Source organism: Mastomys coucha, unplaced genomic scaffold (genome assembly GCF_008632895.1).
Source record: "Mastomys coucha isolate ucsf_1 unplaced genomic scaffold, UCSF_Mcou_1 pScaffold17, whole genome shotgun sequence".
In the NCBI taxonomy this organism is placed as follows: Eukaryota; Metazoa; Chordata; class Mammalia; order Rodentia; family Muridae; genus Mastomys; species Mastomys coucha.
Genome location: NW_022196899.1, coordinates 13,747,010 through 13,774,387, shown reverse-complemented (window position 1 = coordinate 13,774,387; position 27,378 = coordinate 13,747,010). Strand labels below are relative to the sequence as shown.

The 27,378-nt window shown below is 43.0% G+C and overlaps 1 protein-coding gene and 3 long non-coding RNA genes across 6 annotated transcripts in view; 3 read left to right on the top strand and 1 right to left on the bottom strand.

Moving 5' to 3' along the window:
* Trim55 (tripartite motif containing 55) overlaps positions 1 to 27,378 on the bottom strand; it is a 39,754-nt gene that overhangs the window by 10,585 nt on the left and 1,791 nt on the right. The window contains exons 3-10 of one of the 3 annotated variants that reach the window (XM_031376427.1): positions 20,375 to 20,540; positions 18,333 to 18,428; positions 8,893 to 9,126; positions 8,615 to 8,637; positions 8,388 to 8,512; positions 6,981 to 7,222; positions 5,211 to 5,507; positions 3,675 to 3,762 (exon numbers count right to left, since the gene is read on the bottom strand). In XM_031376427.1, coding sequence (XP_031232287.1) covers positions 3,675 to 3,762; positions 5,211 to 5,507; positions 6,981 to 7,222; positions 8,388 to 8,512; positions 8,615 to 8,637; positions 8,893 to 9,126; positions 18,333 to 18,428; positions 20,375 to 20,540 — 1,271 coding nt within the window. The remainder of the gene's footprint in view (positions 1 to 3,674; positions 3,763 to 5,210; positions 5,508 to 6,980; positions 7,223 to 8,387; positions 8,513 to 8,614; positions 8,638 to 8,892; positions 9,127 to 18,332; positions 18,429 to 20,374; positions 20,541 to 27,378) is intronic. The other 2 variants (XM_031376425.1, XM_031376426.1) reach the window with 2 other exon arrangements.
* Positions 1,857 to 9,242, top strand: LOC116094986. Its single transcript, XR_004120383.1, has 3 exons — positions 1,857 to 1,943; positions 8,863 to 8,967; positions 9,122 to 9,242. It is a non-coding gene; the product is annotated as an uncharacterized LOC116094986 (long non-coding RNA).
* LOC116094985 lies at positions 10,778 to 19,423 on the top strand. Its single transcript, XR_004120382.1, has 3 exons — positions 10,778 to 10,851; positions 17,900 to 18,173; positions 18,349 to 19,423. It is a non-coding gene; the product is annotated as an uncharacterized LOC116094985 (long non-coding RNA).
* Positions 20,277 to 21,135, top strand: LOC116094987. Its single transcript, XR_004120384.1, has 2 exons — positions 20,277 to 20,453; positions 20,966 to 21,135. It is a non-coding gene; the product is annotated as an uncharacterized LOC116094987 (long non-coding RNA).

The window sequence follows — 27,378 nt, the reverse complement described above, 5'->3', positions numbered from 1 at the left end:
AAACTTCATCAACCCTCATCTAAATAACCCATGCATCAGTGAAGAAATCATTACATCAATCAACAAATGTTTTAAAGAAAATTAAAAAGCTACATGTTAAAACTCGTGGGATCCAACTAAAACAATGAACTCTATGGACATTCATATTGCAGAACCAGAAAACTAACAAGTCAATAAATGAAGCTTTCATCATTAAAGAGAGAGAAAGAGAGAGAGAATGAAGAAAAGAGAAGATAAGGAAAAGTAAACGCAAGAAGATGAACAATCAATAATAGAAAAGGGACCAAAGATCAAGAAAACCAATAAAACTGCAAGTTTATTCTTAAAAAATTATAAAACTAATAAATAGTAAAAATAATTTTCAAATTAGATCAAAGGTGACACACTTATTCATTTGAAGGTTTTTTTTTATAGGACAATAATAATCAGTTAGTGAAGAAAATGAAGCAAAATGGCCTAAAGGAGAATTGAGAGGGACCCATGCAGGTCCAGTCAACCACACTTCAAGAAGGAAGGGGGAGTCTCTAAACAAAAGAAAGAGAATGTGTCGGTGGAACAAAAGGACAGGTTCATGACAACCAAGAAAGAAAAAGAACCCTTCAGCCTCACCTTATAAACTCAGACTAACAAATCACACTAGTGCTTAAGAGCTAAAATTACGAAAATACTATAACACATAGGAATAAATGTTTGCGACTTTAAATTAAGAAATGTTTCTTAAGTAGAATATAAGTCAAAACCCATAAAGGTAAAGTGACAAAGTTAATAGAAGCTAAAGATACATTTACTCTTCGAATTGATACTGTTAAAGACTAGATAAATTTGAAAGGTAACAGAAACATTTTAAGTAACCTTATTGATTATGACACAAAATTGTCACAGCTCATTAAAGTGAACACTTACAATGGGTGAGCTTTTAGCATGTGTATAGCTCAATAAGGCTGGCTTTAAAAACTACACATTCACCCCTCTCGCATCAGACTGCCTCTAATGTGTCCATATTGCCTCTGTCCTACTGAGACACAGGTTCTTAAGAACCCACACAGAAGTCGGCAGACATCCCAGCTTCACAAGCAGGAGAAACCCCTGTGCAATCACTGAGCCAGGGAGGTATTGGCAAACCAGCAGGGAAGCATGTGGGTTCCGTGAAAATTTAGCAACAGTAGATACAATTTGAGAAATGCAAAGAGTTGTCGGCTTGCTGGGAATCTTGTGTGATTGTCGTTGACTCTGAATGACTTGTGTCAGGCCCAAGTCTGTGGCTCCCCCCAACCCCTCATGAAAACATCCTGAAATGGACTCTAAACATCTCAGCACTAGCATCCTCACTTCCTAAAGTACCTGACAGAGAGCAGAATATGATCAAAACGCACTGCGTGACACTCTAAAAAATCCTCATAAAGTTTCCCCCCCAAAAAATATCAATTCTAAAATAAACACATGAAGAGCATCAAATGTTATTTCTATCCAACTCTCTTTGCTTCAGCTAAAACATATAGTAAACATGAACCAGATGGGCAGTGCACACAGGACGAGTCTCCCTCAACAGTCTGGTCAAATCTGGGGTCTCTGCATAGTTTTCTAGCAGAAATAAGGTGAGAAGGTTCAAGGTTCTTTCTGCAAAGGGTAAGAACCAACACCTTTTAAAATATGAATTAACAAGTGGGATGAATCCAAATCTTGAAAGCAATGATTTTCATAGAAAATGAGAACAAGAATTTTAACAATCCACCTTCGATCTATTAGAAATTAGCACATTCACACCCCTCCCCCAGTGTAGAGGGAGTTGATTTCTGGTTTCCCATGGTCAGATTATGTAAGAATGATCTGCTTGGGTTCTGGAATCAAGGGTGCGATTTCCAAGGAATATGTAGAAAATACCTGGGAATAAACCATCTTAAAGGGTTTGGAGCTCAGCCATTGGGGCCGAGGTGAGCTTGAAGGTGAGCAATTTATTGTGAAGCTTGGGTTTCTGAGGCAATACACCTCCTGTCCTGGGACTATTTAGTAATGATTATCAACGAGTTGGGACAGCTCTGGTATCACATTCAAGATGTTTAAGGGAAGATCAGGAGTGCAAAGTGACATTACAAGCTAAATGTACACTGGGCAAATAGTTATCTAGTGGTTCTGTGTATTGAAGTTGCACTAGACTTTGTTACCATTGTGAATTCTTTACAACACTGTTCATGTCTGATTTCCTGGGTCCAAGAGTTACTCCCATTATGATCAGGTTAGCTTTGCTACATAAAAATGCCTTTTCTCAAACATAAAACTACACAATCAAGGTATCTTTGTAATAACAAATGTCAAACCACTGCATCAAACCCCACCCCTCCTTCCTCACTCCCATCTCACCACACAGGCAAATGGATGCAAACAGACATGAAGCATGACACTCCCCTAACAGCCTCAGAGAATATTGGAAGGACACATGGTGACAAGTTCCAAACCAACATTCTTGGAATGTAGCCGGAACCCTTTAGACAATTATTCAGATCCACGGTTAGTTCCTGCTTCCATTAACCACGTAGCTTTCTCTTCTTTTTGTTTTTGTGCCCAAGATCATAGGCTATGATTCCATTTTTACCATAGATAATGTGAAGAACAGGAGTCAGGCTATTGAATAGATAGATCATATGCATGCCCAGGACGTTTGAGTGTGTTCGCAGCTGACTGTTGGACATAAAGTGGGTGGAGGCTTTGCTCACCCAGTTACAGACACAGCTGGTACACACAGACATTCTACAGGCCACTGTAGAGCAGATGGCTAATGAGACAGAAGAGAGGCCTATCATGACAAGTTAAGGAACCAAAAATAGCTGGTGCCTTTTAGCTCCAAGGATCCTGGACTTGGCTAAAGGTGCGGGGAGCAAGGGCTTACGCCAGTGAAGTCACACTCAAAAGTGCATGCACTTGAGCTCTTCAAATATTGCTAACCAAATGGGTAGTTTTCAAAGGATTAAAATCAAAATGTAAGATGTCGCTCCCAAAGCAAACCTCATAGCTTGACTATAAGAAGTGTAACTTAAAACATAAGGAAGGGCCTGTGGAGTGAAATAATGGCTTTTCTTTGATTTGGATTCTTATGGTTTTTATGTGCATATTAATGCCTGTCTGTTTGCTCCATGTACCTAATGACTGTTACACTAGTCTCAGAGACCTCCCCTCCAAGGGAAAGACCCTGAAGAGAATAAAGGTTCTAAGAGAACTGAGAAATTAACTTAGTCCTAGGCTAGCGCAGAGACTGATCTGAATAGCATTCTTGACAGGGCACCTCCTGAACATCTCTGGAAAGACAGGGGGAATGCTACTCCTAAGCCTACGTCAGACCTACATGCTCCTGAACGGGTTCTTTGCTGCTTCTCCCTCTGCTGAGTTGGACCCTGCTAATGGCTCCCAGGAAGGTTCATCCCTACTAGAATACTGAATAATTGTCTATGGAGTCACTGTTCTGGGTCAGGTTCTCCATGCAAGGATAACGAAGGGAGTCTCTCTGAGACAGTGCACGAACCCCTGAACTACAGGGAGGGAGCTTGAGGCCTTGAGTGAAATAGTTTTAGATGGCTGAACCTCAAGGCTTCTGAGGAAAGCATCTCTGAGCCTACAGAGGAGGAACACTATGAAAGAAAATATAGGAGATATTAGTAAATGGAAAATAAAATATTTCCTACCCAATAAAGCAAAAATCAAGCACAGAATCTGACTCCAGATGTAGTGGAGAATAAGAAAAGCCAGAAGTGTTAGGCAGATTGCTAACTCCTGTGAGAAAACAAGAAGAAATCTTCACCGACATCATCACAAATCATTTCTTTTAGACATATCATTTAGACAAACTTTTTGCATGGGATGGGAGACCTACTATGTGTTACTTGGGAGACACTGTACAACTGTTAAAGAAAATAACTCTTCCTCAACAAATACAGAAACCTCCCCAAAGCATCTAGAAATAATCAGTCCATCTCATCTGTTTTGTTTCTTGTTTTTAACCTACAACTAGCCCTGGGAAGGTTACTTTACAAAGTTTACTTTTGTCATTTATTGTGTCTCTGCGAATAGCCATCAGATGCAAAAACATGGCACTCAACTCTTCAAATGAATGTCCCTTAGACACCCGGAGTGACTGGGTCCACTTGAGCAGGTACAAGGTAGTCATGCTAGTCACTGTCCATTGTCACCTGATGGTGGAGGAGTACCGACCCACACGAGTTGAATGAAGGCTTGTTGTCCAGCAACTCTCACTCCTCACACACATTATTAGGAGTCAGCCTGACTAACATTCTTCTTCAGGAAGAAATTGTAAATGGGCTCTATCAGCTCTTAGAAACACACAAACATCTAATGAAGCATTAGAAGGAAAGCTTGGACTTCAAATTTTCATTATAAAAATAAAACTTTATCAGGCTATATTATCAAATATTTTTCATCAGTGTTTCTGTAAGAATACAGGAAAGCCTGTGTTTTCCTGCCTGGAGGAACACAAGGTTAAGAAGGACTGGCTTAATTGAGCTAAAACTATCCAACCATTGCAAGTGAATTTCTGGAAGACACAAATCCAAGATTATTATTATTATTATTTTGGTTTTCGCGACAGGGTTTCTCTGTGCAGCCCTAGCTGTCCCAGAACTCACTCTGTAGACCAGGCTGGCCTCAAACTCTGAAATCTGCCTGCCTCTGCCTCCCAAGTGCTGGGATTAAAGGCGTGCGCCACCACTGCCTTACTAACCAAGATGATTTTACAGAGCAAATTTAAACTAATTCAAATATGTTTCTTGGTGATTGCTAGGAATGACTCCAAAGCAGGTGATTAGTCTTCGGAAGCCCGAGGGGAGACCATAAAGGCTGAGTAAGGGCAAGTAAACTTCACAAAGAACCAGCGACAGCAGCCAGCCAGTCATTGCAAATAAAACAGCTTTGCAAGCATGCCTACGGACTAGGCTTGTTTGTGCCCCATCCCCTGGAAAGCCTTGGATGGGGTCACCGTGGACAAAGGGAATCCACATTATTTGTTTTTTTTTTTTTTTTTTTTTTTTTTTTTTTGGTTTATTCTTGAGTAGAATGCTTAAGTGCAAAGCCAGCGATGGAGCATGAGCTAGTGCTGCGTTTTCCCAGGGCAGTGGCTTCCCTCTGCTCTCCGGATGTGTCTATTTCCAGCAGAGCCGCAGCAGGTATGTGGGAAAGCATACAGACACAAGAGCATGGACACTAACCTGAGAGGTAGCTGCAGGTGAACTAGATTCCTTACCACGCACAGCTGCCTGCTCGCTGGCTGCGGCTTCTGGGGCTTCTGCCGCTTCTGCGGACTGCACGCCGGAATCCTCAGCGCCCAGAGGCCCTATTTGACCCAGACCTTCACTCTCAGGAGTACAAGGTGGGTTGGAGCTGGTTTTCCGGCTTTGGCCTTTATACCAACTAGGGTAAAACAAGGGATCCGCAGTTTCCGCTGCCGAAGGGCCTGAAGTTTCAGACTGTGTGGTCTGCTGAGAGCCAATGGGTACCACCTCCCCCTTAATCAGATGGGTTGGCAAGTTAAAAAAAAAAAAAAAGAAGAAGAAGAAGAAGAAGAAAAAGAGGAAAGAGCAGTTGGTGTTATTTCCGTTTGGGTTTGAACACCCTGAGCTCTTTGGGGTGCTGGGGCAGAAGGCTCATCACTGGGCTGTGCCTGACTGGCATCTACATGTTTCTGTTCTTGCCTTCCACTAGGTGTTAGCTCAGATAGGAGCAAAGCACAAGCCTTGAGTGAAATGTTGTATATAAAATACCACATATGGCAAATTATTGATCAGAATGAACTCTGGCACTATGCAAAGGTCCCAAAACCTGATTTTTTTTTGTTTTTTTTGTTTTTTTTTTATTTTTTGTTTTTCAAGACAGGGTTTCTCTGTGTAGCCCTGGCTGTCCTGGAACTCACTCTGTAGACCAGGCTGGCCTCGAACTCAGAAATCCGCCTGCCTCTGCCTCCCAAGTGCTGGGATTAAAGGCGTGCGCCACCACCGCCCGGCTAAAACCTGATTTTTAAAAACAAACACTGACCTAATTGATCAAACTCAACCTTCATTAATGTCATCTGTACTTTCAGTGTCAGTGCAACTGGGCCGCTCAGAAGTTCAAGGTTCTGGGAAATAAAAAGTGTTATATCCCGGATTCCTGTGGAAACAGAGTACCAAATAGAATTCCATGTTTGAGTTCTCTGTTTTTTTTTTTTTCTCTGCCAATAATCTCAGCGCACAGAAGTAGAGCCACGATTTTTGATGAGCCTGCTGGTCCCAGCACATGCAATGACTGGGATTCAGCGCATTGAAGTGCTCTGGAAGTCCGCATAAAGCCCCAGACTGGACAGTGGCCTTCTAGAAACCTTGAGTAAGCTGATCAGGTGCCTCTTCAAAGACTTTGGTCCACACTTTCTTCAGGTGACAAACAAATGGAAAGACAAGTCTCATCTGCTTGCCCTCCAAGGAGAAGGCAAAGCTGCGTTTCAGGAAAAGCTACTCTACCTACTGTGGCTTCTCCAATTACTTCCTCTACGGTGCACATGAGAGTCAAGGTTCTGAAGTAGAATCGTTTTCATTTCTCACCTCATATAACTTCTACACTGTACTCCACATTTCCATTGACTAAGGAACAAGAGGTACACTACATTCTCATAAGCAACTCTTATTGCACACATGCACGTGAGAGAACGTGCTCGCTCGCGCGCGCTCGCACACACACACACACACACACACACACTCTTTCTTGACAGAGATTGCCTCAGATCTGAAAGTGTTGTTGGGAGAAAAGTGGCCTTAAATTAAATCTTGCTAACCACAAGGATGGTGATGAACCTTCTGAGCCATCTAGAGGCTGTTTCTTATTTCTCCCCGGCATTGTAACTGTCCTGATCTCCTTTTGTCTTGCCGTCTACACAACTTATCTTTTTCCTAGAGCAGAATAAGTTGTTTAGAGTACTTGGAACAGTGGATGAACTAGTGGATGGTTACCTGTGTCACCGGGACATCTGCAGCAGGAGGCGTGGATGAAAGCGGTTCTGGAGAGGAAGCAGGTAGTGGCCCTGGGGCAGCCTGGAGCTCTGCGGCCAGCTGATAGGGCTCCGCAGACTTTTCCAGAGTCTCCTCTTCCCCTGAAGACACTATCTGAACATTTTCTGCCTCTTCTACTTCTACTGCATCCTCTCCTTCCCCTTCTTCATCTATTTCTCCTGTGTCTTCTTCATCTTCCTCTTCTGGTGAGATAAGATATTTTTAAACTTTTTATTAACTACCATGGTAGCCATGGCAATAGTTAATGACTAGCACCCACAAGCCTAGGGAAAGGGAAGTCACTTCAACTGACACTTGACAATTGGTCTAGCATGGTGAAACCTTGTGGTTCTCACATGCACCTTGGCAGGGCAAATACAATAGAGCCATGGCTTTTGCTTTTATTCGCAGTATGAAGTTGTATGGCCCGTCCCTCAGACAACCTCACCCACAGAGCCTGTTCACATTTCTGGCATAGCCAGCATTTCTGTAAGCTCCTGGAGAGAGGAGGTTTCCATGTACTTATTTCTGTCTTGCTAAATGGAAATGCAACCTTTTTTTTCCCTATCAAAAAACAATGGTTTATTTTAATTCAGTGAATGCATCCACTTTTCATTATACTAAATACGACTTTGTAAAATCTACTGACCTTAAAATTTACTGAAGTAACATTAATGACAGACCTCATCTTCTTATCTTATTAAGCACAGATCATAATAATCTATTATGAAGCTTTGCTGTAAACTTGTGTCTGTGGGGCTGGCATAGCTGGAGGTCTAGCCCAGTTCTGTTTGTATTTCTCTTTTATATTGCTATGACTCAAGGCAGTAACAATTGGGTCAGATCCAGAGTTATTGTAGCATGTCAAGCATTTCATCAGGATATTTCTAAGAGCCGGAATTCTGAGCCAAAAGTGAAAGACACAGTTAGAGCTCACGAACCCTATCCTAATTCCACACTAAAACCGACTCTGTGACTTGTCACCACTATCTCATCCTCACGCTCAGAGATGGTCACAACTAGCTCATATGTCGTCTGTGTTTCCTTTTCAACTGATTTTTAATCTTTTTTCCTTTACACCACTATGACTGATACTACAGGGTAGACTTGGAGTTGAGTTATTATCATTTATCAATTATTAAGGATTTCATTACCTAGAGTCAAACTTGATCATAACTTTTAAATACTATAAAACTAAACAGTCAACAGCTGCGTGATCCTGCAGTGAGACTGAGGACCACATTGGTTTGCGATCCTGTGGAGGTCTGCACGTCCATTCTGCAGGGTTTGGCACATCCCCCCATTCTGCTCGCCCAGCAGCTTTTGCACATGCGCACTTCGAAGCCCATAGTCAGAGAAGTAACGCACCTCTAGAAAAGTCAATTTCACGGATAATTTTTTCTTCTCTATTGAGATTGACTGTGAAGTTGCTCATGATCTCATAACCTTGCTCCACTTTCTCCATCTGAAACGCCTTCGATGCTTCCACAATCCTGCAGTAGAGACACTTGTTATTCTCTGTTACTGTTTAAAGTCTGGTGACCTTGGGTAAGAAATGGAAAGTGTGCTGTTCGATCCAGAGCGGAAGTACTCACTTTTGCAACAGGGTCTTGGCGTTCTGTGAAAGCAACAGAGAGGAGGTTACTTGAATGCTTTGCATGAAGTTGGCGAGAGACTTAATCCCTCCTCTTGTGAGTCTAACTAGGTCAGGTCCTAAGTGCCGCCCTCTCTACTTAATATCAAACGGATGAAGCTTTGAGATAAATGAAGTAGACTTTTAAATGAGATACGAATAAAAGAGTGAAAATGTGATCACAGTGATTTCTCAACACCCACCCTCCAGGTTTATGTCTCTGCTGCCAAAAAGCCTTACCTGCAGAAACACCGCCATTTCGGGCTCGTCCATGAACTGGATTCCTGACTCCACCAACTTGGATACGTTTTCCAGGTGATCGGAATACTTTCTGATGAGAGTTCGGACGTGCTCCAGTTTCTCCTCTTGTGTTCGGGTGATGGCTTGGGTCATTTCGGTCTTCCTCTCCTCCAGGATGCCGTATAGGTGATCAAACTTCTCACACAGGTCCTGTTTCTGCTTTCTGCAGCACTCCTGGTAGTTGGGTTAACCAAGGTTACAAACGGGTTGTGAGGAACGTCGCCTGGACATTTTAGGAGACGAGCATTTTACCTATGGAAGACATGAACTTCTCTTTCCCCTTCAACTGTCTCCGTGGGTGTAAACACTGTGGTAAGGCTTTGAAAGCAGAATATTGTTGTTTAACTTTCTGAAATGCCATAATAGCCACCACCTGTGACATCTATCTACCAGTGGAAATAGAATGGCAAAAACAAACCAAAACCAAAAACGAACTTCAAACAAACAAACAAACAAAAACCCAAACCAACCCACATACCATAAAACAACTAGGGAAGGGCTAGAGAGATGGCTTGTTAGTTAAGGGTCTGGTTATGCATACAGAACACCTGAGTTCAATTCCTGTCACCTGCATGGTGGCTCACAACCATCTGTAGCCCCAGCTCCAGGGCATCCAATGTCCTCTCCTAACTTCTGTGGGGAGAGACAAAACATTCAAACACATAAAATAAAGGGGAAACCAGGATACAAAGCCTTTCTTTTCTTTTCTTTTTTTTTTCTTTTTGCATTTGTGAAGCATGCTCGCACTTGTAGGCAGACCCAGAGCCTATGTCCAAGAATGACTATATCTGTGTCTATATGTATTTATCTATCTGTCTATATCTATCTATATACACACACACATATACACTCAAAACATAAGTAGAAAGGTCGGCCTGGCGACAAAGGGAACAGGGTTTACTAAACTGAAAAAGTGTGAGATAAAGGTCCCAGTGAGATCACGGGTGTTAGACATAAATTACTTGGGTTGCCATGGCAGGAGAGTGAAGTGAGATAACCATGTATCTCAACCTACATGCAGCCCTGAGGCCCTGGATGCAGGAATAGCCAGATCTTCAGACACTGGCGCACACACACACACACACACACACACACACACACACACACACACTGAGTCTTCTAGAGCTGGAAAAACCAAAGGCAGATGAATGGGAGAGCTGGACGGTTAACTGTGATGTAACATGGACTTAGAGACATATAGTCACCCCCTAGGACACATATCTCCATCTGCTAGAGAAAGGAAACTGTTGAAAAAAGCCCCTCTCTGCCTCCTGCAGGTCTTACTCTCACATTTACAATGTGTGGGAGCTCGGTACAATCTAATCTAAAAGTATAAACACACATATTACATGGCAGTTTGAGAACAGGCCCATTCTGTAAACAAATAATAGAATAGTAGGTTCCTACCTAGGGTGTATGACCTCCCCAGACATGGCCCCTAGATCAGGATTATAGTACCAGTCATGAGTTCCTAAACTTCAGTAAGAGCGTGTCTAATTCCTCCCACGGTACTGGGCTTGGTTAATGTAGATACTCATAACTGGTCAAAGTGCTGAGAATACATGGGGGTTGATTGCCTGGCCCTAAATGGTACATCTATGACACTCCCTTACTCAAAGCCAAAGAACATCATAGAAGTGGGGGGGGGGGTGGGAGGGGGAAGGGACAGAATATAGACTATATATACATATATATACATATATATATATATATATACATGCACACACACACATATATACCTATGTGCATATATATGTATACCTATATGTATATATATGTATATATATGTAATATAGAATATAGAATATAGAATATAGAATAGAGTCAGAGACTGGAGGAATGCTATAAAGTGCCATTTTGTGGACACGACATGGCTGCGGCACTCCTAACTCTTAGAAGGTATAGTTACTTGTCAAGACCTGCACAACATCGAGCTGCTAACATTGCTTATGGGGAGGAGGGCTTTCTGAGTCTTTACCCTGGCTTAGGAGTGTTGTGTGAAATACTAACAAACTGCACCATCCCACGCTAGCGCCGGCTACACTCTGGGTCCCAGTGGTCTCGCTGCTTCTATGGGGAGCCCCAGGCAGCGGTCTTCCCAGCTTTGGTTCACCTTGACTCAGAGCCACTTGTACCTTCCCAGACATCTCTCCCCTGTGGCTAGCTGTCACAAATCCCCGTACCCCAATAAATCAAAACTCTAGAAACTTATAATTATCAATAAGTTTTATAAATCAATAAATTCTTGATTCACCATAAATTCAGAGCCAAATGATGATACAAGCTTCCCACCTAGATTATACACGTTATTCCAATTATTCTTTCATTTTATGATAGTCATAGCTACCTGTGGCTATATAAAGCCACGTGGATAAGATTCCACGTGGATAAGGTTCGTCCTCTTCTCCATCTATCTTCTCTCGTCCTGCCCCTCCTTCTCCTCTCTTCCTGTCCCTGTCTCTGAAACTCTTAGCTCCGCCTTCCTTTCCCTGTCCAATCACAGGCTTCTTATTGTACTAATATTTAAATTAATCGGACCCTGAAAACTGTGCTGCATAGGAGCTATTCACAGTTAACGGCTGCTGGGAGAGGGTAGATTCTTTTCAGAATTCCTACCACTGCTAAGTTGTTCGTGCTGCAGTAAATAGGCCCACACGTGGGGTTCACACAAACAGCCTAAGTAAATACAATAACATAAAAACAGGAAGTAGGAAAAGGTTTTGGGAAGAAGAAAATATTCAGAGAGAGGTGTTGGGAGGAAGATATGATCAAAGTGCATTATACCCATGAAATTGTCCAAAAAAAAATTGGTTAGGTTTTGGTTTTTGGTTTTTGGCTTGTTGCTGTTTGAGACAAGGTTTCTTTATGTAGTCCTGGCTGTCTTGGAACTCACTATTTAGACCAGGCTGGCTTCAAATTCACAGAGCTCTATCTGCCTCTGGAATGCTGGGTTTAAAAGTGTGCACTACCAAGTTCAGCCCAAGTAATGAAAAATTTAAAACTTAAATAAAATGTTTGTGAACTGAACAAAGGCTATTTATTAGGTCTACTATATCTAATTTTTAACAGAAAAGGGGCATAGTCTCCTCTTGCCTATTTGGCCTTTAACATAATTCTCTGCAGACTGTGACAAAAACAAAAAAAACAAAAACCTTCCCCTGGAGTGTGACAATTCACCCTTCACCCCTGGAATCCTAAGATTGGAACTCTGAAGCTTTGATAAAATATGATTTTTAAGTAACCCAATGTAGTTCACACAGAAAATGCTTTAGAATGGCAAGTCTCACGTATTCATTCTGTCCCCTCTGTGGCTGACTTGGTGCCCCTCTGTCTTGGGGACAGGACCACAAGAATGCTATCAACAACAATAAACACCCCGGCTATCCATTTTCTTAGGCCAATTAAGGAACAGGCACGTACTACCTAGTAAAATAGTCAATCATTCTGAATCAGATCCTTCCTGTGTCTCTGTAAATATGAACCTGCACTACTCTACTCTCAGTGGTCACTGTGTAGTCACTGCACTCCTCTCCATGGTCACTGTGTGGTAACTGCACTCCTCTCCATGGTCACTGTGCAGTCACTGCACTCCTCTCCATGGTTACTGTGTAGTCACTGCACTCCTCTCCATGGTCACTGTGTAGTCACTGCACTCCTCTCCATGGTCACTGTGTAGTCACTGCACTCCTCTCCATGGTCACTGTGTAGTCACTGCAGTCCTCTCCATGGTCACTGTGTGGTAACTGCACTCCTCTCCATGGTCACTGTGTGGTCACTGCACTCCTCTCCATGGTCACTGTGTAGTCACTGCACTCCTCTCCATGGTCACTGTGCAGTCACTGCACTCCTCTCCATGGTCACTGTGCAGTCACTGCACTCCTCTCCATGGTCACTGTGTAGTCACTGCACTCCTCTCCATGGTCACTGTGTAGTCACTGCACTCCTCTCCATGGTCACTGTGTAGTCACTGCACTCCTCTCCATGGTCACTGTGTAGTCACTGCACTCCTCTCCATGGTCACTGTGTAGTCACTGCACTCCTCTCCATGGTCACTGTGTAGTCACTGCACTCCTCTCCATGGTCACTGTGTAGTCACTGTACTCCTCTCTATGGTCACTGTGTAGTCACTGCACTCCTCTCCATGGTCACTGTGTAGTCACTGCACTCCTCTCCATGGTCACTGTGTGGTCACTGCACTCCTCTCCATGGTCACTGTGCAGTCACTGCACTCCTCTCTATGGTCACTGTGTAGTCACTGCACTCCTCTCCATGGTCACTGTGTGGTAACTGCACTCCTCTCCATGGTCACTGTGTGGTAACTGCACTCCTCTCCATGGTCACTGTGTAGTCACTGCACTCCTCTCCATGGTCACTGTGTAGTCACTGCACTCCTCTCCATGGTCACTGTGTAGTCACTGCACTCCTCTCCATGGTCACTATGTAGTCACTGCACTCCTCTCCATGGTCACTGTGTGGTAACTGCACTCCTCTCCATGGTCACTGTGTAGTCACTGCACTCCTCTCCATGGTCACCGTGTAGTAACTTCACTCTTCTTGATGGTCACTGTGCAGTAACTGCGCTCATCTCAGTGGTCACTGTGTAGTAATTGCACTCCTCTTAATGGTCACTGTGTAGTAACTGCACCACTCTCAATGCTCACTGTGCAGTAACATGAAAAGTAGGATGGGGAAAATGTGGCCTTCGTGGGAAAATGCAGATTTCTCTGTATCTATGTGTCTGTAGATAGGAAACTTTGAAGGATGGTATTGCTTGAAAAAAAAAAAAAGTGAGCACAACCATATTTCCCTCTTCTCCACAAAACCTTATTCTCTGGTTCCAGGATTTCCCCTTGCTTTTTACCTTAGTTCTTTATTATATTACTTTATCATAGATTAAGGCCAATTTCCCATCCTTCCTCCCTTACTTCTCTAGATAGTAATTTAAGTAAGATACATAGTTCATGAACTTGTAAGTTTATTTTTTCATATAGCTTCCATTTTCTTCTTTTTGATGACTCTGGTTTCTATGCTGTGTGTGTGCATGCACGTGTGTGTGTGTGTGTGTGTGTGTGTGTGTGTGTGTACATGTACCTTGCACCAGAATGTGTGTGCTTAGCTAGTGAACTAAGATCACATACATTGGTTGCAGGACATAATCAATGTGGAACTGAGCTGGAAGCTCCCTCCCTGTTGGGTAGTTTTCATAGGTGCTCTTCAGGCTGCTGGGAGAGAAAAGCCATCAACAGTCTTACCCTTTACTGAACCCTACATGCCACAGGATTTACTCCTCAAAACACCAAAGTTATGGAAACCACTTAACCTCATGACAATTGCCAAAAAGATGTGGGGTGTATGAATGACAGGTCATATTGGATAATTGATGATGTCTCTCTGAATCTGCAGCTCCAAGACTCCGTAACTTAGAAATGTCGAGCTATTTTTGATGTTCTTCATGCTACAACATTCCTCTCTCCATTCCCAGCCAGTCTTAGAGTGTCACCAACAGAAGTAAGACATAAACGTGAGGCCCAGTTTAGGCATGTGCCCTAGGCATGGCAGGAGAGTCCTAAAGTGATTATGACTGCGGTTTTCACCATGTAAGGAGTACAGCTCTGTGTCTAAAATAGCCTGAAGATAAAGCCTGAGCCTGGCCACTTGTCACTGAGCAACTGCCATCCCACCACCCATTTATGTCTCCACCGCATTCCTCCAGCATTCATCTGGACACACTTGTGTAGAAATGCAGCTGTGAGGGAGATACAGCACTTCAAAAGTCCCATTCCATCCACCCCCGAAAGAAACAACAGACATCAAGTTAATAATACTGAACAAAGAGCCACCTTAAGTGAAATGAAGATAGCAAGCCCAAGCATTCGTTTGCAAGGCTCCAAGGTTAATAACACTTAGAGAAGTCCCATGAACACAGAGTAGAATGTTTCTCATAAAGGAACAAACTGAAACTTTAGGTACAGGCTGAGCTTCAGCTCATGCCCTCTCAGCCTGCTCTCTTGTTCATCAATATAATTTTGTATTGGCCAGGGTCTGAGATCTCCCAACTGATGCTCACTCTGTTGAATTGCCTTATTCCTTCGTGTAAAGAAGATAGTTACGTGACACGTGGCAGGTGGCATTTATATAATGCTTGCTGTTTATATCATTGGCATCATGGCTTTTCTGGGCCCGTCCAGGCCATGTAAAATCTCCCTAGGTAAACCCTGTGAAGGCCAAGGGCAGGAGAACACAGACGCAGGAAAGCCATGTGGCTTGATGAGCAGTGAGATGAGCTCACTGCACTCTGTAAATGGCATGAGTCCAGGAAACATTCTTTCTCCCTTGCTACCAGTATTTGGAGTTCTCCCAAGGGCAGAGCAAATGCCAAACTTCCCTTTCATTTTCAATTTTCTTCCTGGAGTGAGCTGCTCAATGATACCATTTTGACTAAGCAGGACCCTGATAATCTTCTTACACCATCCAGACAAGAGTGCATAGTCCATGGAGATTCAAGGTGGCATGACACACTACGAATCTCCTTGAATGTGCCTCTTACCCTAATCTTCTCATCACAACAGTGTGGAGCAGTGTTATCACGCCACTATAAAGAAGGGAAGTTGAAGAACAAATAACATAAATTGTTCCATCTCCCACCACACTGTGAGGGTTATAGGCATGAAAGATGTATGCTTGCCTGATCTCAAACCTTTTGAAACAGAGGATAGGAATCACAGTTAACGACCCCTACATCTCCACATGAAACACATGCTTACCCACACATTGGCTCATTCACACCTGGTTCTTACTAGCTATTAAAAATATCAGGCTCCCTTGACAAAGATAGGAAACAAAGAAATACTTAAGTAAGGATTGAAAATTGCTAGGTATGATGGCTTATGTCTCTACTCCCAGTATTCAGAAGGCTCAGAAAGATCATTACCATGAGTTCAAGGCCAACCTGGGCTACAGCTGATAACCTGTCACAAAGGAAGCATAAACAAAACCTCCAAGCCCAGTCCTGTTATTAAAATTCCTGATCCTTTAGTATTCCTCTCTTGACCATTCCTCCCGTGAAACTACTGGTTAGACACGAATGTTGACATTCAAAATGGTCATGTATAAATCAATATATCCTACACACTATGCAGAACTCTATACCGGTGATGATTTGCTTTTTATCTTATTTTCTTAAGAAGTCCACAACTGAAATAAACACATGAACATGGGTAGACTTTATTTCCCTTCAAAGCACTGGGGACTGGACTGGGTGACTTTGTGTACCAGAAAATTGTTCTTTATCCTCAGCCAGTTTTTATTTTTATTTTATTTTTATACAGGCAACTCTGGAGCTTCTAATCCCCCTGACACACCTTCCTGAGTAGCTGGGATTAGAGGTGTGTGTCCCCAAACCTGGTGTGAAAATGAGCACTTTTTAAAGACCACCCACATCTTAATGACTTAGACATAGTACTCATACACTTTCTTTAGAAATCTGTAGGAAAGTGTGTGTCGTTGGACGGAGTCATTACCAGTAAGAACGGGTGAGGATTCTCACCTTGGCTGCTCTCCATACTGTCCCCAACTAAACCCCTTCTGTTGCTTTAGCTTTAAATCTGTACTTTCTTGGCTTGCTCTCAAGTGTAACTAGAGAGAGCTGCTTCCTGCCGAGACCCTGGCTGGCCTCTGTGAAAGATGCCTGTTGTCCTTCCTGACATAGCCAGAATCAAGTTGCTTCCCTTGCTCAAGACTTCAGTGGACTACAGAACTTTCCACACATCTTTTGATGTCTTTATCCCAGACAGGAAGCCAGACTCTCCACAGAGAGTCTCAGGAGGTGGCTAGAGATTGCCTCCCTCCACACAAGTGACAGGCTATTTATAACACACCGGACTCAGCCTAGCCCACAATGGACTGCTGATTCATGGTCACTGACCGATCTTCACTGTAAATAAGAGGAAACAGTGTATATTGTCCGTTTATGAATCTCTTAGGCTCTTTGCCAAAAGAAAATATTTCTTCCGTAAGTAAATCTCCATGTACCCAAGATATTTTTAGTAATATGAGTGTGGAGAAGAAAGGAAATTTATTCTGGTGATGTGTAAATCTAAGATGGGATAATTACAACTAATTGAAGTCCTGAAGCCATCCTCTAGGAAATGGCCTTAGACTTATAATGGACTTGGCAATGATAATAGAAAATGAATAAGACCACACACTTCATGCCAGGTCCTGTGCTGAGCATTTTCATTGAGCCTGCAATCTCTACAGAATAAGTGTGATTGTCCCCTTGTCACAGAAGAGGAACCCAAGGCACTGGACATGCTTATAGTAATACGCATGGATCTTAAAAACATAATTCTAGATCCAAAACACAAAGAAACTACCATGAATTTGTAAAAATTAAAAGGCTTGCATTCTATGGTGGTTTGGGTGAGAATGGTTCCCATAGGCTCATGTATTTGAATGCTTGGTCCCTAGTTGGTGGAACTTTTTCTGGAAGGATTAGGAGGCCTGGCTTTATTGGAGGAGGAGTGTCATAGGGGGTAGGCTGTGAAGTTTCAAAAGCCTGGACCAGGCTCAGTTTTTCTCTGCCTTGTAGGTTCTCAGCCACCACTATAGCCATCCCTGCCTGTTCCCATGCTCCTTACAATAATTGGGATGGACTGAACCTCTGAAACTGCAAGCGAGTTCCCAGCTAAATGCTTTCTTTTATAAGTTGCCTTGGTCATTGACGTCTCTTCCTAGCAACAGGAAAGTAACTAAGACAAACATATATAAAACAATCTGTAGTTTATAAGATTGCACACACCCAAGGAACTTGGGAAATCTTTGGGAAATAAGGACAAAGGGAAATAAGAGGTAATAAGAGAGGCCCACACACAACAATGAGGAGGGTGTACCAAAAGCTGTGTGGTTAGTGCCTTAGCCTGTTGGCCACTATTTCTCTCTTCCTCAGGGTCCTTATGATGCCTGCCAGGAGAGCACAGGTGTGGAGCTCACACCTGAAGAACAAATCATCGCATCTGAAGACTGTTTAGATTTCCAGCAAGAAATCTAGTTAAATGATAGCAACAGTACCTATTTTCATGGCTGGCCACTGCTTCGTCTTGTTGCTAATCTTTCAAAAGGAGTTGACTGAGGAAGAGCACACACACACACACACACACACACACACACACACACAAGTGTCTGAGCAACTGTGGTAAAAATCCACCTCCTCAAACTACGAGGTAAGTTCTCAAAAGCACCAGGAAGTATTTCAGAGATACATGAGGAAGGAAGGGAAGAATGGAACCCTGGGAGGAGATTTCTAGTGCATCACTGAGACACTCATGGTCCCCTCAGAGCATCAGGATTGGTTCAGACTCCCTTGGAGCCAGCTGACTTACCTCAATTGTTTTACAGGTGTCCTCCAACTGGCTGATCACACCCTGGACTCTATCGTTGCTTCCCACAAGTACAGCAATACCATCACTGAGCTCTGACTGATGAAGAGAAAACAAGACTCAGGATATTAGGGATTTCCTAATCATGGATGCTTATGGCCTACTCACAGCATTGTCCTCAAGGGGGTTTTATCCCCAAGGAGTAAACAACCCTACAAACAAACTCCAAGCTCATGGATTTCTCCTGAGACATATTCTTACCACGAGTGAAGAAGAGGATGCTGCAAGTGAGCTGCATCTCCAGTTTAGGCTGGCAGAATTGTTGAGTACTAACCCTCCAGCCTCTGGCCCCAGAAAAAAAAGTCTGAGGATGAAGGTGGCCAAGGAAAGCCAGAATTTTTTGCATTATTATAAATTAAGGTGTTCATTAAGTACCTGTAAGAGGTATTCGTGGGATATGACTCCTTATACAAAATGCAGAGAATATAATTAATCCCATCTAAAGACTGAGGCTGGAGTCAGTTATAAGAAATGTGTGAGCCTCGATATTGCAAGCAAACTTTGATATATGCTTGGCTTTGCGTGGGATGAGGTTCCATAATTTTCATATTATTGATGGAGAACTAGATTCTGTTAAAAATACAAAGAAAACCTAATTATAAGCTACTGATAATAGTATACTGAAGTTGAAGACTTCTAAACACTGCATAAATGGAACAATGTGACAGACACAAATATGTGACATTTGAAACTCAAAATGAGTTGTCTGTCTAGTGCAGTTCAGGACTAGTTTTACTTGAGCAATAGAAGCAGTAAATATTCACCTATCGGGTATATGTATATTCCAATCCTACTATGCTAAAACAGTGCAGATACATGAAAATGCTCACTAGACTGTCACACAAACTCAAAACGGTAACATGTGACTGGCTTTAGCAGAGACAATACAACTTTAAAATTCCTGTCTTCTTTTACCCCCAAAGTAGTTTTATGTTCCTATTTAACCTCCCCCTAAACTGGACATAGAGCCAAGAAGTGCAGTAAGTTGAAAATAAATAACAGCAACAAATATAAATCATGGTTACTGGTCTTAATAGGTGTCACATAGTTTGGCTTCCAAATTGATTTCAACTCTGGTCTCTGATATAAAACTGAAACCAATGATTCTAAGTGGAATAAACTGAGATCTGATGGACCTATTGACACATGCACACCTTTACCTGCATAGAAGCATAAATTCTAGGTGACTGTTATATGGTGCAGGGCTGATGAGATGCTATAAAGGCTGGATTGAGTTAGAATGAGGAGGCCCAGGTCTAGTTCCTAGGGTAAGGGACATGTACTACATTCAAGGAGTGCTGAAGGCCAGCAGGAGGCACAGACTTTAAGTGGTTTTGTTGCTGTGTGCCATACACAAGAGGTTAGTGAAAAAAAGGCTTCGAAGAAGGCAAGAGGACATTTATTGATAAACAATAGAAAGGGAGAGTGAGGGGCCATCTCACTCTTATCTGCAGTTTCAACTCTCAGTCATCTTCATCAGCAGGCATTTGATCAGCCCCCTAACACTACATATTTTTAGCCACCTCCAAAGGACACAGAGAGTGACCCAGTCCTTCTGTACTTTTTTTCTCATTTTTCTCTGGCCACCTCTCTGAGCAACTCCATAACCTGGAAGGGAATGGAATTTGAGACAAACTGTAAGACTACTTCCTGCGAGGCCTTCCACTTCCTGTGAGGTGAGGCCTTCCACTTCCTGTGAGGCCTTCCACTTCCTGTGAGGTGAGGCCTTCCACTTCCTGTGAGGCCTTCCACTTCCTGCGAGGCCTTCCACTTCCTGTGAGGTGAGGCCTTCCACTTCCTGTGAGGCCTTCCACTTCCTGTGAGGCCTTCCACTTCCTGTGAGGCCTTCTACTTCCTGTGAGGCCTTCCACTTCCTGTGAGGCCTTCTCCATCTTTCCTCCCCTTTGTTGCACTCCTGTCTTTGGTCACATGGAGCTAACTCACTAGTGCTTAAGTAGACTGAGGAAAGGAATTGAACTTCCTACCTTCTGCCTCTGGAACACATGGGTCAGGGGAGCCACTTGGCAGTCTTTATGAGCGCCAAACACCTTGCACAAGGAACAGGTGGGCACTTCACAATTCAGACAGTAAATGTTGATGCGTTCCTCTTCATGCTCCTCACACATGGGCTGGTCCAATTTTTTTTCTGGCCTGGGAGGAGGGAAGAAGATAAATCGCTATCAACCTCCACCAGGGCAAGGCAGAAGGGTGGCAAACTTTGCAAAGCCTATTGGCCCCTAGCCTCCCAACCCTATCCTGGAGACTCCCAGAGCCCTTTCACGTCCAGTTGGGTGGGAAGTGCTGAGAAATCTTCATCTGGTTGAGCACTTGGGACCAAAGACACTGATGTATAACATTCTTCAAATTAGCACTTGTCAAATTTTATAGTGTGTTGGCATCTGTTCAAAATTTTTAAAACTGCCCTGTGGAATTCCTGAAAGTTCAACAATGGTCTCTGGCCAGCCATTTGGAACTCACTCCAGCTCTGTGCCCACAAATGAGCTTACAGGTTTCTCACGCGATCTTCCTATGGGTGAAGAAGAGGAAGCTACTGATGAGCTGCATTTCCATTTAAGGACCATGGGATTGCTCGGTGCTGCCCCTCCAGCCTGTAGCCCCAGAAATCTTTCCCACCTTCAAGTCTGAGAATTAAGGGGCCAAGAAGAAACAGAACTAGGTAGGTGTGGGTGTAGCCTCCTTACATAAAACCCAGAATATTTGATGTATTCCATATAAAGACTGAACCTGGCAAGATGGCTTTAATGAGTAAGGAAGGTCACTTACTACCAAGTCTGATGATCTAAGTTCAATCCTATGACTTACATGGTAGAAGGAGAGAACTGACTCCTCTAAGTTGTCCTTTCTATGAGTATCTTTTACACGTGCGCGCGCACACACACACACACACACACTAAGTACATGTACATTTTTTGAAGTTAAAGCTAGTGTTAGAAGTTGAAAATAAATCCAAATCAAAAGTTTCCTCATATTCCCAAATATAGCTATGTAGAAGCATCTCACTACAGCCACTACAGTTTTTCCATTGCTGTTGAAGTATGTTTCTTAAAAACCACAGGATTATATGGACGAGAAATCAATTTATCAAGTAATGGACAGAATAGCTAAAATCTGGAATATAACACCAAACTCTGAGTTACTTGTAGTGAGAATTAAAGGTACTAACGTGAAGGTTTTGTTTCAAGTATGTGTGTGGATTACATATGTCCACTGTATAATGTAGATGTATATACGTGAAACCAATATGTATATACTTTATATCATTCCGATGTGTAAAGATATATTGCAATGCAAAACACACTGTCTCATGAATCCAAGTGTTTGAAAACCATGGCATTGGTGCGTGGAATGATGTAGCTGCAGCCCCAGACTCAGAAGGTGGAGAACATAATGATATATCTCTACTGTACTGGATAGTATGGCACCAATGAATGCTGGGAAATATCTACGTCTGCTAAAAAAGCTTCATGAGGTTCCAGGCCCGAGACTTTGCAAGAGGCGTTTTTGTCTGGTCCCACGGCTGCACATGTTCATGAAATCTATGGCCTCCTGACTCACCCATGTACCTGTGACTCAAGCAAGGAAACATGACTATGATATGAATAGGAAGGTTGTTCCCCTTCCCAGTTCTGTCCCAGAATGGAAGGCACAGCCAGTCTCTCTCTCTCTCTCTCTCTCTCTCTCTCTCTCTCTCTCTCTCTCCTCTCCTCTCTCTCTCTCTCTCTCTCTCTCTCTCTGTCTCTCTCTCTCTCTCTCTCTCTCTCCTCTCTCCCTCTCTGAATAGCCTGTGCCTAGAGCAGAGCCTCCCTGGGAGGATCGCTGCTGAGGTATTGAGAGGAAACCAGAATGGATGGAGACTTTGCAGTCATCTGGAGAGTAGGGTTCACAAGCGGGCCTCTGTCTGGTCAAAGCCACTGGTACGTTATGTTAATTTGGGCTTTGCTGGAGCCTGGAGCATTATTCGCTGGACTATCACAGCACAGGCATGCTAGTGATAGGCTCTTTATCTTCCTAGGCAGGTCCTGATTAGCACATACTGCTACTGTCCTTGTGCTGTTACGATGTCAGCAGATATGAGGTTACAAAGCTGAAGTGCAGGAAACACACACACACACACACACACACGTGCAAACAGCCAGGGTGTTAGAGTTTATTTTTGTTGATGATTCAATTTACTCTTTTTTTTTTTTTCTCATAATGCATTGAGCATTACTTCCTTTATTTCATTAGTAGTTTTGTTGTTGGTTTAGTTTGGCTTGGCTTTTTGTTTTGCTTTGTCTAAGGGCAACATGGGTCTAAAGTCACCAATTTCTTCTAAACAAGTACATAAGAAAAATCCTGCATACACCTTACAACAAACAGCAGATCTAAAACAAGTTTGGCCTAGAGAATTTAGGATGTAAACACTGTCAGACTGGCTGAGCACACAGCCGTGGTTCCAGGCTCAGGGATGAAGGTTGAAAGTGCGAAGTGCCTCTCATTGTTCAATACTGTGGGGACCTCTAGATTGTTCTCTCTGGTCTCCTAGGTCTCTGCGGTTAGCATAGTCTTTACTGAAGAGTGTGCAAGAAGTCCTGGTGAGGAAGTTCATTTAGTGCTGTTGTAGTTAAAGAGAACTGAAAATTGAATCCCAGCTCAATTTCTGCATGTGTTGATGATGTGTGGCCTTAAATGCAGGACTAAAGGTTTGACATCAGTTTCTCTCATCTAGAAAAGACTAAAGGCCTTCTAACTAAGTATGGCAGAATGGGCAGAGGCAGTTATTTGTGTTTCCTGTGGAAGCCTCCCTAAAGAGAGCAAGGAAATAAAAAGACAGAAAACAATAAACACCAAAGGCAAGAGGACAACGAATAGATGTCTACCAAATGCTGAGAACTGGAAACATCTAGACAATTTCTGCTGACTGCCCACTAGACCAATGAATGCCCACAAGAAGCTGGGAGTCCTAGGGAGTTTCAAGAACCACAACCAGGATCTTTAGCAGAACTTCTATGGGCTACGGTGAAGGTGCCGGGGTAAGGGCAGGACATTGAATGAGGAGGGCGTTTTTTTAAGAGATTCCATACGGAAATGTACTCTGTAAAAGCAACACTGTAAGCCAAGAGAGGAAGACATGGGTTGAAGTGGGAGTGAATAAGAGCAGTTCCCAAGCAGAGAGTAGGGCCCAGCACTGAAAGGGCTCACTCTGCAGCAGAAAGCCGATAGTCAATGCCTAACATGGAAAAACAGAAATACGGACTGGGAGCATAGCAGTCAGATACACATGGGGGGGGAGAGTTGTCTCAGTGGTCAAAAGCACATTTGGCTCTTGCAGAGGACCAAAGTTTGGTTCCCAACGCTCATGTGGTAAGCTCATGACATAACTCCAGTTCTGGGGGATCCGACACTCTCTTTTTTGACCTTTACAGGCATCAGGCACATACATAGTACACACACGTGCATCCAGGCAAAACATTTCATGCGTATAAAATAAAACAAGTCTAAAAAAAAAAAGTAACACAAACCAGTAACACAGTTATCATTGGCGATAAACAGCGGGATGTAGTTAGGAAAATTAAGTTATAGCGTTTGGGAAGTGAGGGTCGAGAGTGTGAGAGACCCCACACGTATGTAACAGATGTGCAGCTTGGTCTTCATGTGGGTTCAGAACAACTGGAGCAGAGGCTATCCCAAAAGCTGTTGCCTATATGTGGGATATGTTCGTCGAGCTGGACTGCCTTGTCTGGCTTCAGTGGGAGAGGTTGCATTGAGCTTCACATAGACTTGAAGTGCCAGGGTTTAGGGGGGATACCCAAGAAGCCCCCACCCACTCAGAGAGAATGGGAAGGGAGGATGGGGGAAGGATTGTGGGAGGGGATGACTGCAAAGGGGTCAGTGAGCAGGATATAACTGCGAAGGGGTCAGTGAGCGGGATATAAAGTGAATAAGCAAAAAATAAATAAATAAAATTTTTAAGGAGTATGAGAGAGAAGATGGGAACAACCCTTCTCACTAGAGTCCTTGTAGTCATGTTTAAGACTCTTCAAAAAATTAAAATATTTATGGATTTCATTCCCATTGGAGCATTTAAAAGGGTTGGGGGAAATGTCTGAGTCAGTAAAGTACTTGCCCTGCAAGTGTTAGGACGTGAAATCGATTCTAAGCATCCTTTTAAAAAGACAGAAAACAGTGTGGTTGTGTGTGTCTGGGATCCTAACTCTGGTGAGGCCCAGGAGAGTCTCTGGAGTTTGTAGCCAGTTGTGCTCCTGTTTCAGTGACAGACCCTGTCTTAAAAGATAAAGTGGGGAGCCATAGAACAAGATATCTGGTCAACCACTGGCCTCCACACAGGTGCCCAGACACACATGAACATGCAGACACACATCACACACACACACACACACACACACACACACACACACACACACGACTTGGTAGGGTGATGCTAGAACTCACCGCAGAGACTTTTGGGGAAAATCAAAGAATCACACCCGATTCACAAGTAAAGCTTCTGAACAGAGTGTAAACACACAACACAGAGTCATCTTGTTAATTAACAAATCAGTCCCTGTGTTCAATAATAATATTAACCAAATTAACTGTGGATAGTGCATCACTATACAGAATGCTAGGGAAGGCCAGCATTTGTCAAGAGTCCACCCGTTCTGTCTGAGGCCAGAGTTGAATAATACTTCAAAAACCCATCGTGGCAGTGTTTACCCTTTCTGTTGACAGCACTAAAGTCTATAGCAGGGGTTAGTTTATTCTGCATATCCAGAGTTATTCTAAGGTCACCTAATATGTCTCAAAGCTTGGGATTCAGGTCTGTTATGAGTCCCAATTTTAGTAACAGCCAGTTTTATGTGACTAAGCCCCTTATAGGCAACTTGAGTTTAATAAACAATGTAAGAATTTTAGAATCATGAAAATATCCTTGTTTACGTTGGCTTTTGCTTTGGTGGTAGGGATTTGACTCACTGTTTTTCTGCAATTTGTTCCCCAGCCCTTGAAGGGACATCAGGCCGATTCCATTGGTAAGGTAGTTCTACTAACCCATGGTTTAACATTTTCTGTCCTCTAGGTTTCATAGCAAATGCTATTATGCTCATATTTGAAGTCCCCACCGGGTGAGTAGAGAGACAGAAAAGTCATTGTAAGAAATAAAACACAGAAGCTTGTGGTATGCTCATCTGTGCTGCTTACAGAGCTAACATGGTGGAGCCCTGCTCTGTGAAAGGCACTGGATCTGATACTGAAACCATTGTCACAGAAATGCCTTTTAATAATTGGTGGCTTACTAGTTGCCAGCGTAATCTCTTAGGGAGACATCATCTTTCCCTTCGCTTTCCTCCCTCCACCCTACCATCTATCCCTCTTGCTCCTTCAAACTCGTGGGCTCTTTTAAAATTGGTATTGTATGCATATAGATGCATATATCTATACATGTATACATTTCTAAATAAGACCTGCTCCGTCTATACAGTTTTACTCTTACTATGAGTTCAAGTATGACTGTTTGGTGTTGGATAGCCCGTTGGTGTGCTGTTCCCTGGGGAAGACATTCCCTGCTCTCAGAACTCCTTAGCTGCCTGTAGCTCTTTGCGAGTTGAAGCCTTGTGGTCTTTACCCATCTACTTTTGCATGTCTGTCATTGTTTTCCTTGTTTGGCTCATGTTTAAGCAGTCATGGTGGGGGCAGTAATGGGTGTAGCTTCTGATATTAATAGGAAACACAGTCTCACAGACTCCCTGATCCGCTGGCTCTTAGAGTCTCTCCGCCCCTTCTTCTGCAATGTTCTTCTGAGCCTTTGGTGTGGGGAATGGTTTGTAAATGTGTCCATTGGGATACTCTGCTGAACACAACAAAATACAATGCAATCTGATCTGTAACATGGTCACCCGTCCCTTCTGGTGAAGAGATTAGGAAGCAAGGGGAAACAGGTGGCTGCAGTATGTCATCAGCAATTCTTCCTCACTTCCATCAATAGCCTGGTGCTAGCTAATTTAGTTCTGAATCTTGAGCAGAAACTAATGGCCATAATAATCACAATAATTACACGTTATATCAATTGAACAACTTTCCTGCAAAGCGCGTAAGGCGTTTATAGCCCTGCAGATGTCCCATAAGCACAGGCCCCTTGTAATAAGGATCACAACGGGCCCATTTCTACACCATTTCCATATGGCTACCAAGGTTTTTAGACTCAAATGACCTGTGCAGAATAGAGAGAGGGGGGTCTTTACCCCATGCCTTTTAGGAAACAACTCTGTAGTTTCATCTCTAGAAATGTAAAGCTTATGTGGTGTGATAAATAAGAAGTCCTTCTAAATGTTCTAATGAGTAGATGCATGTGATACACCCATCAATCAGCAAATGTGTGCTGAGTATTTAGTAGAAGAGAAACATCCTGAAATGTGTTTCCCTTCCCATTTCTGTAAGTGACACTCCTGAAGGCCAGCATTATATCTTGCCTTGAATGTTCCAAAGAGCCAACATTATGACAACCGATGAAGTCAGAGTGCTTTGAAAGTATAAGTGTTACTGCTGTTTAGACTGCTTTAAGGCAAGATAACTAGAAACCAGGATATCTTGGAAGATGATGTTCCTTAACTTATATACATGTGTGTGCTAGAGTTTTTCTGTATCAAAGGATCTGGGGTTTATGAACTGGTGATGGGTCATCATGTCCACGGTTGTATTTTATAAAAAAAGAAGCCAGGGATATGTTTGGTGGAGGCATGGTATGGGGTGGGGAAGGGAGTGCTCTGTGGGCCCATACTGAGGCGTCCCTTCCCCCTGAGGGACCAGCCACATGACAAATGTAGTACAGAATAGAGTTTATCTAGGGTATGGGAAGGGGAGTTGAGGAAGTGGTAGAGACAGAGAGATAGAGATAGATAGATAGATAGATAGATAGATGGATGGATGGATGGATGGATGGATGGATAGATAGATAGATAGATAGATAGATAGATAGATAGATAGATAGATA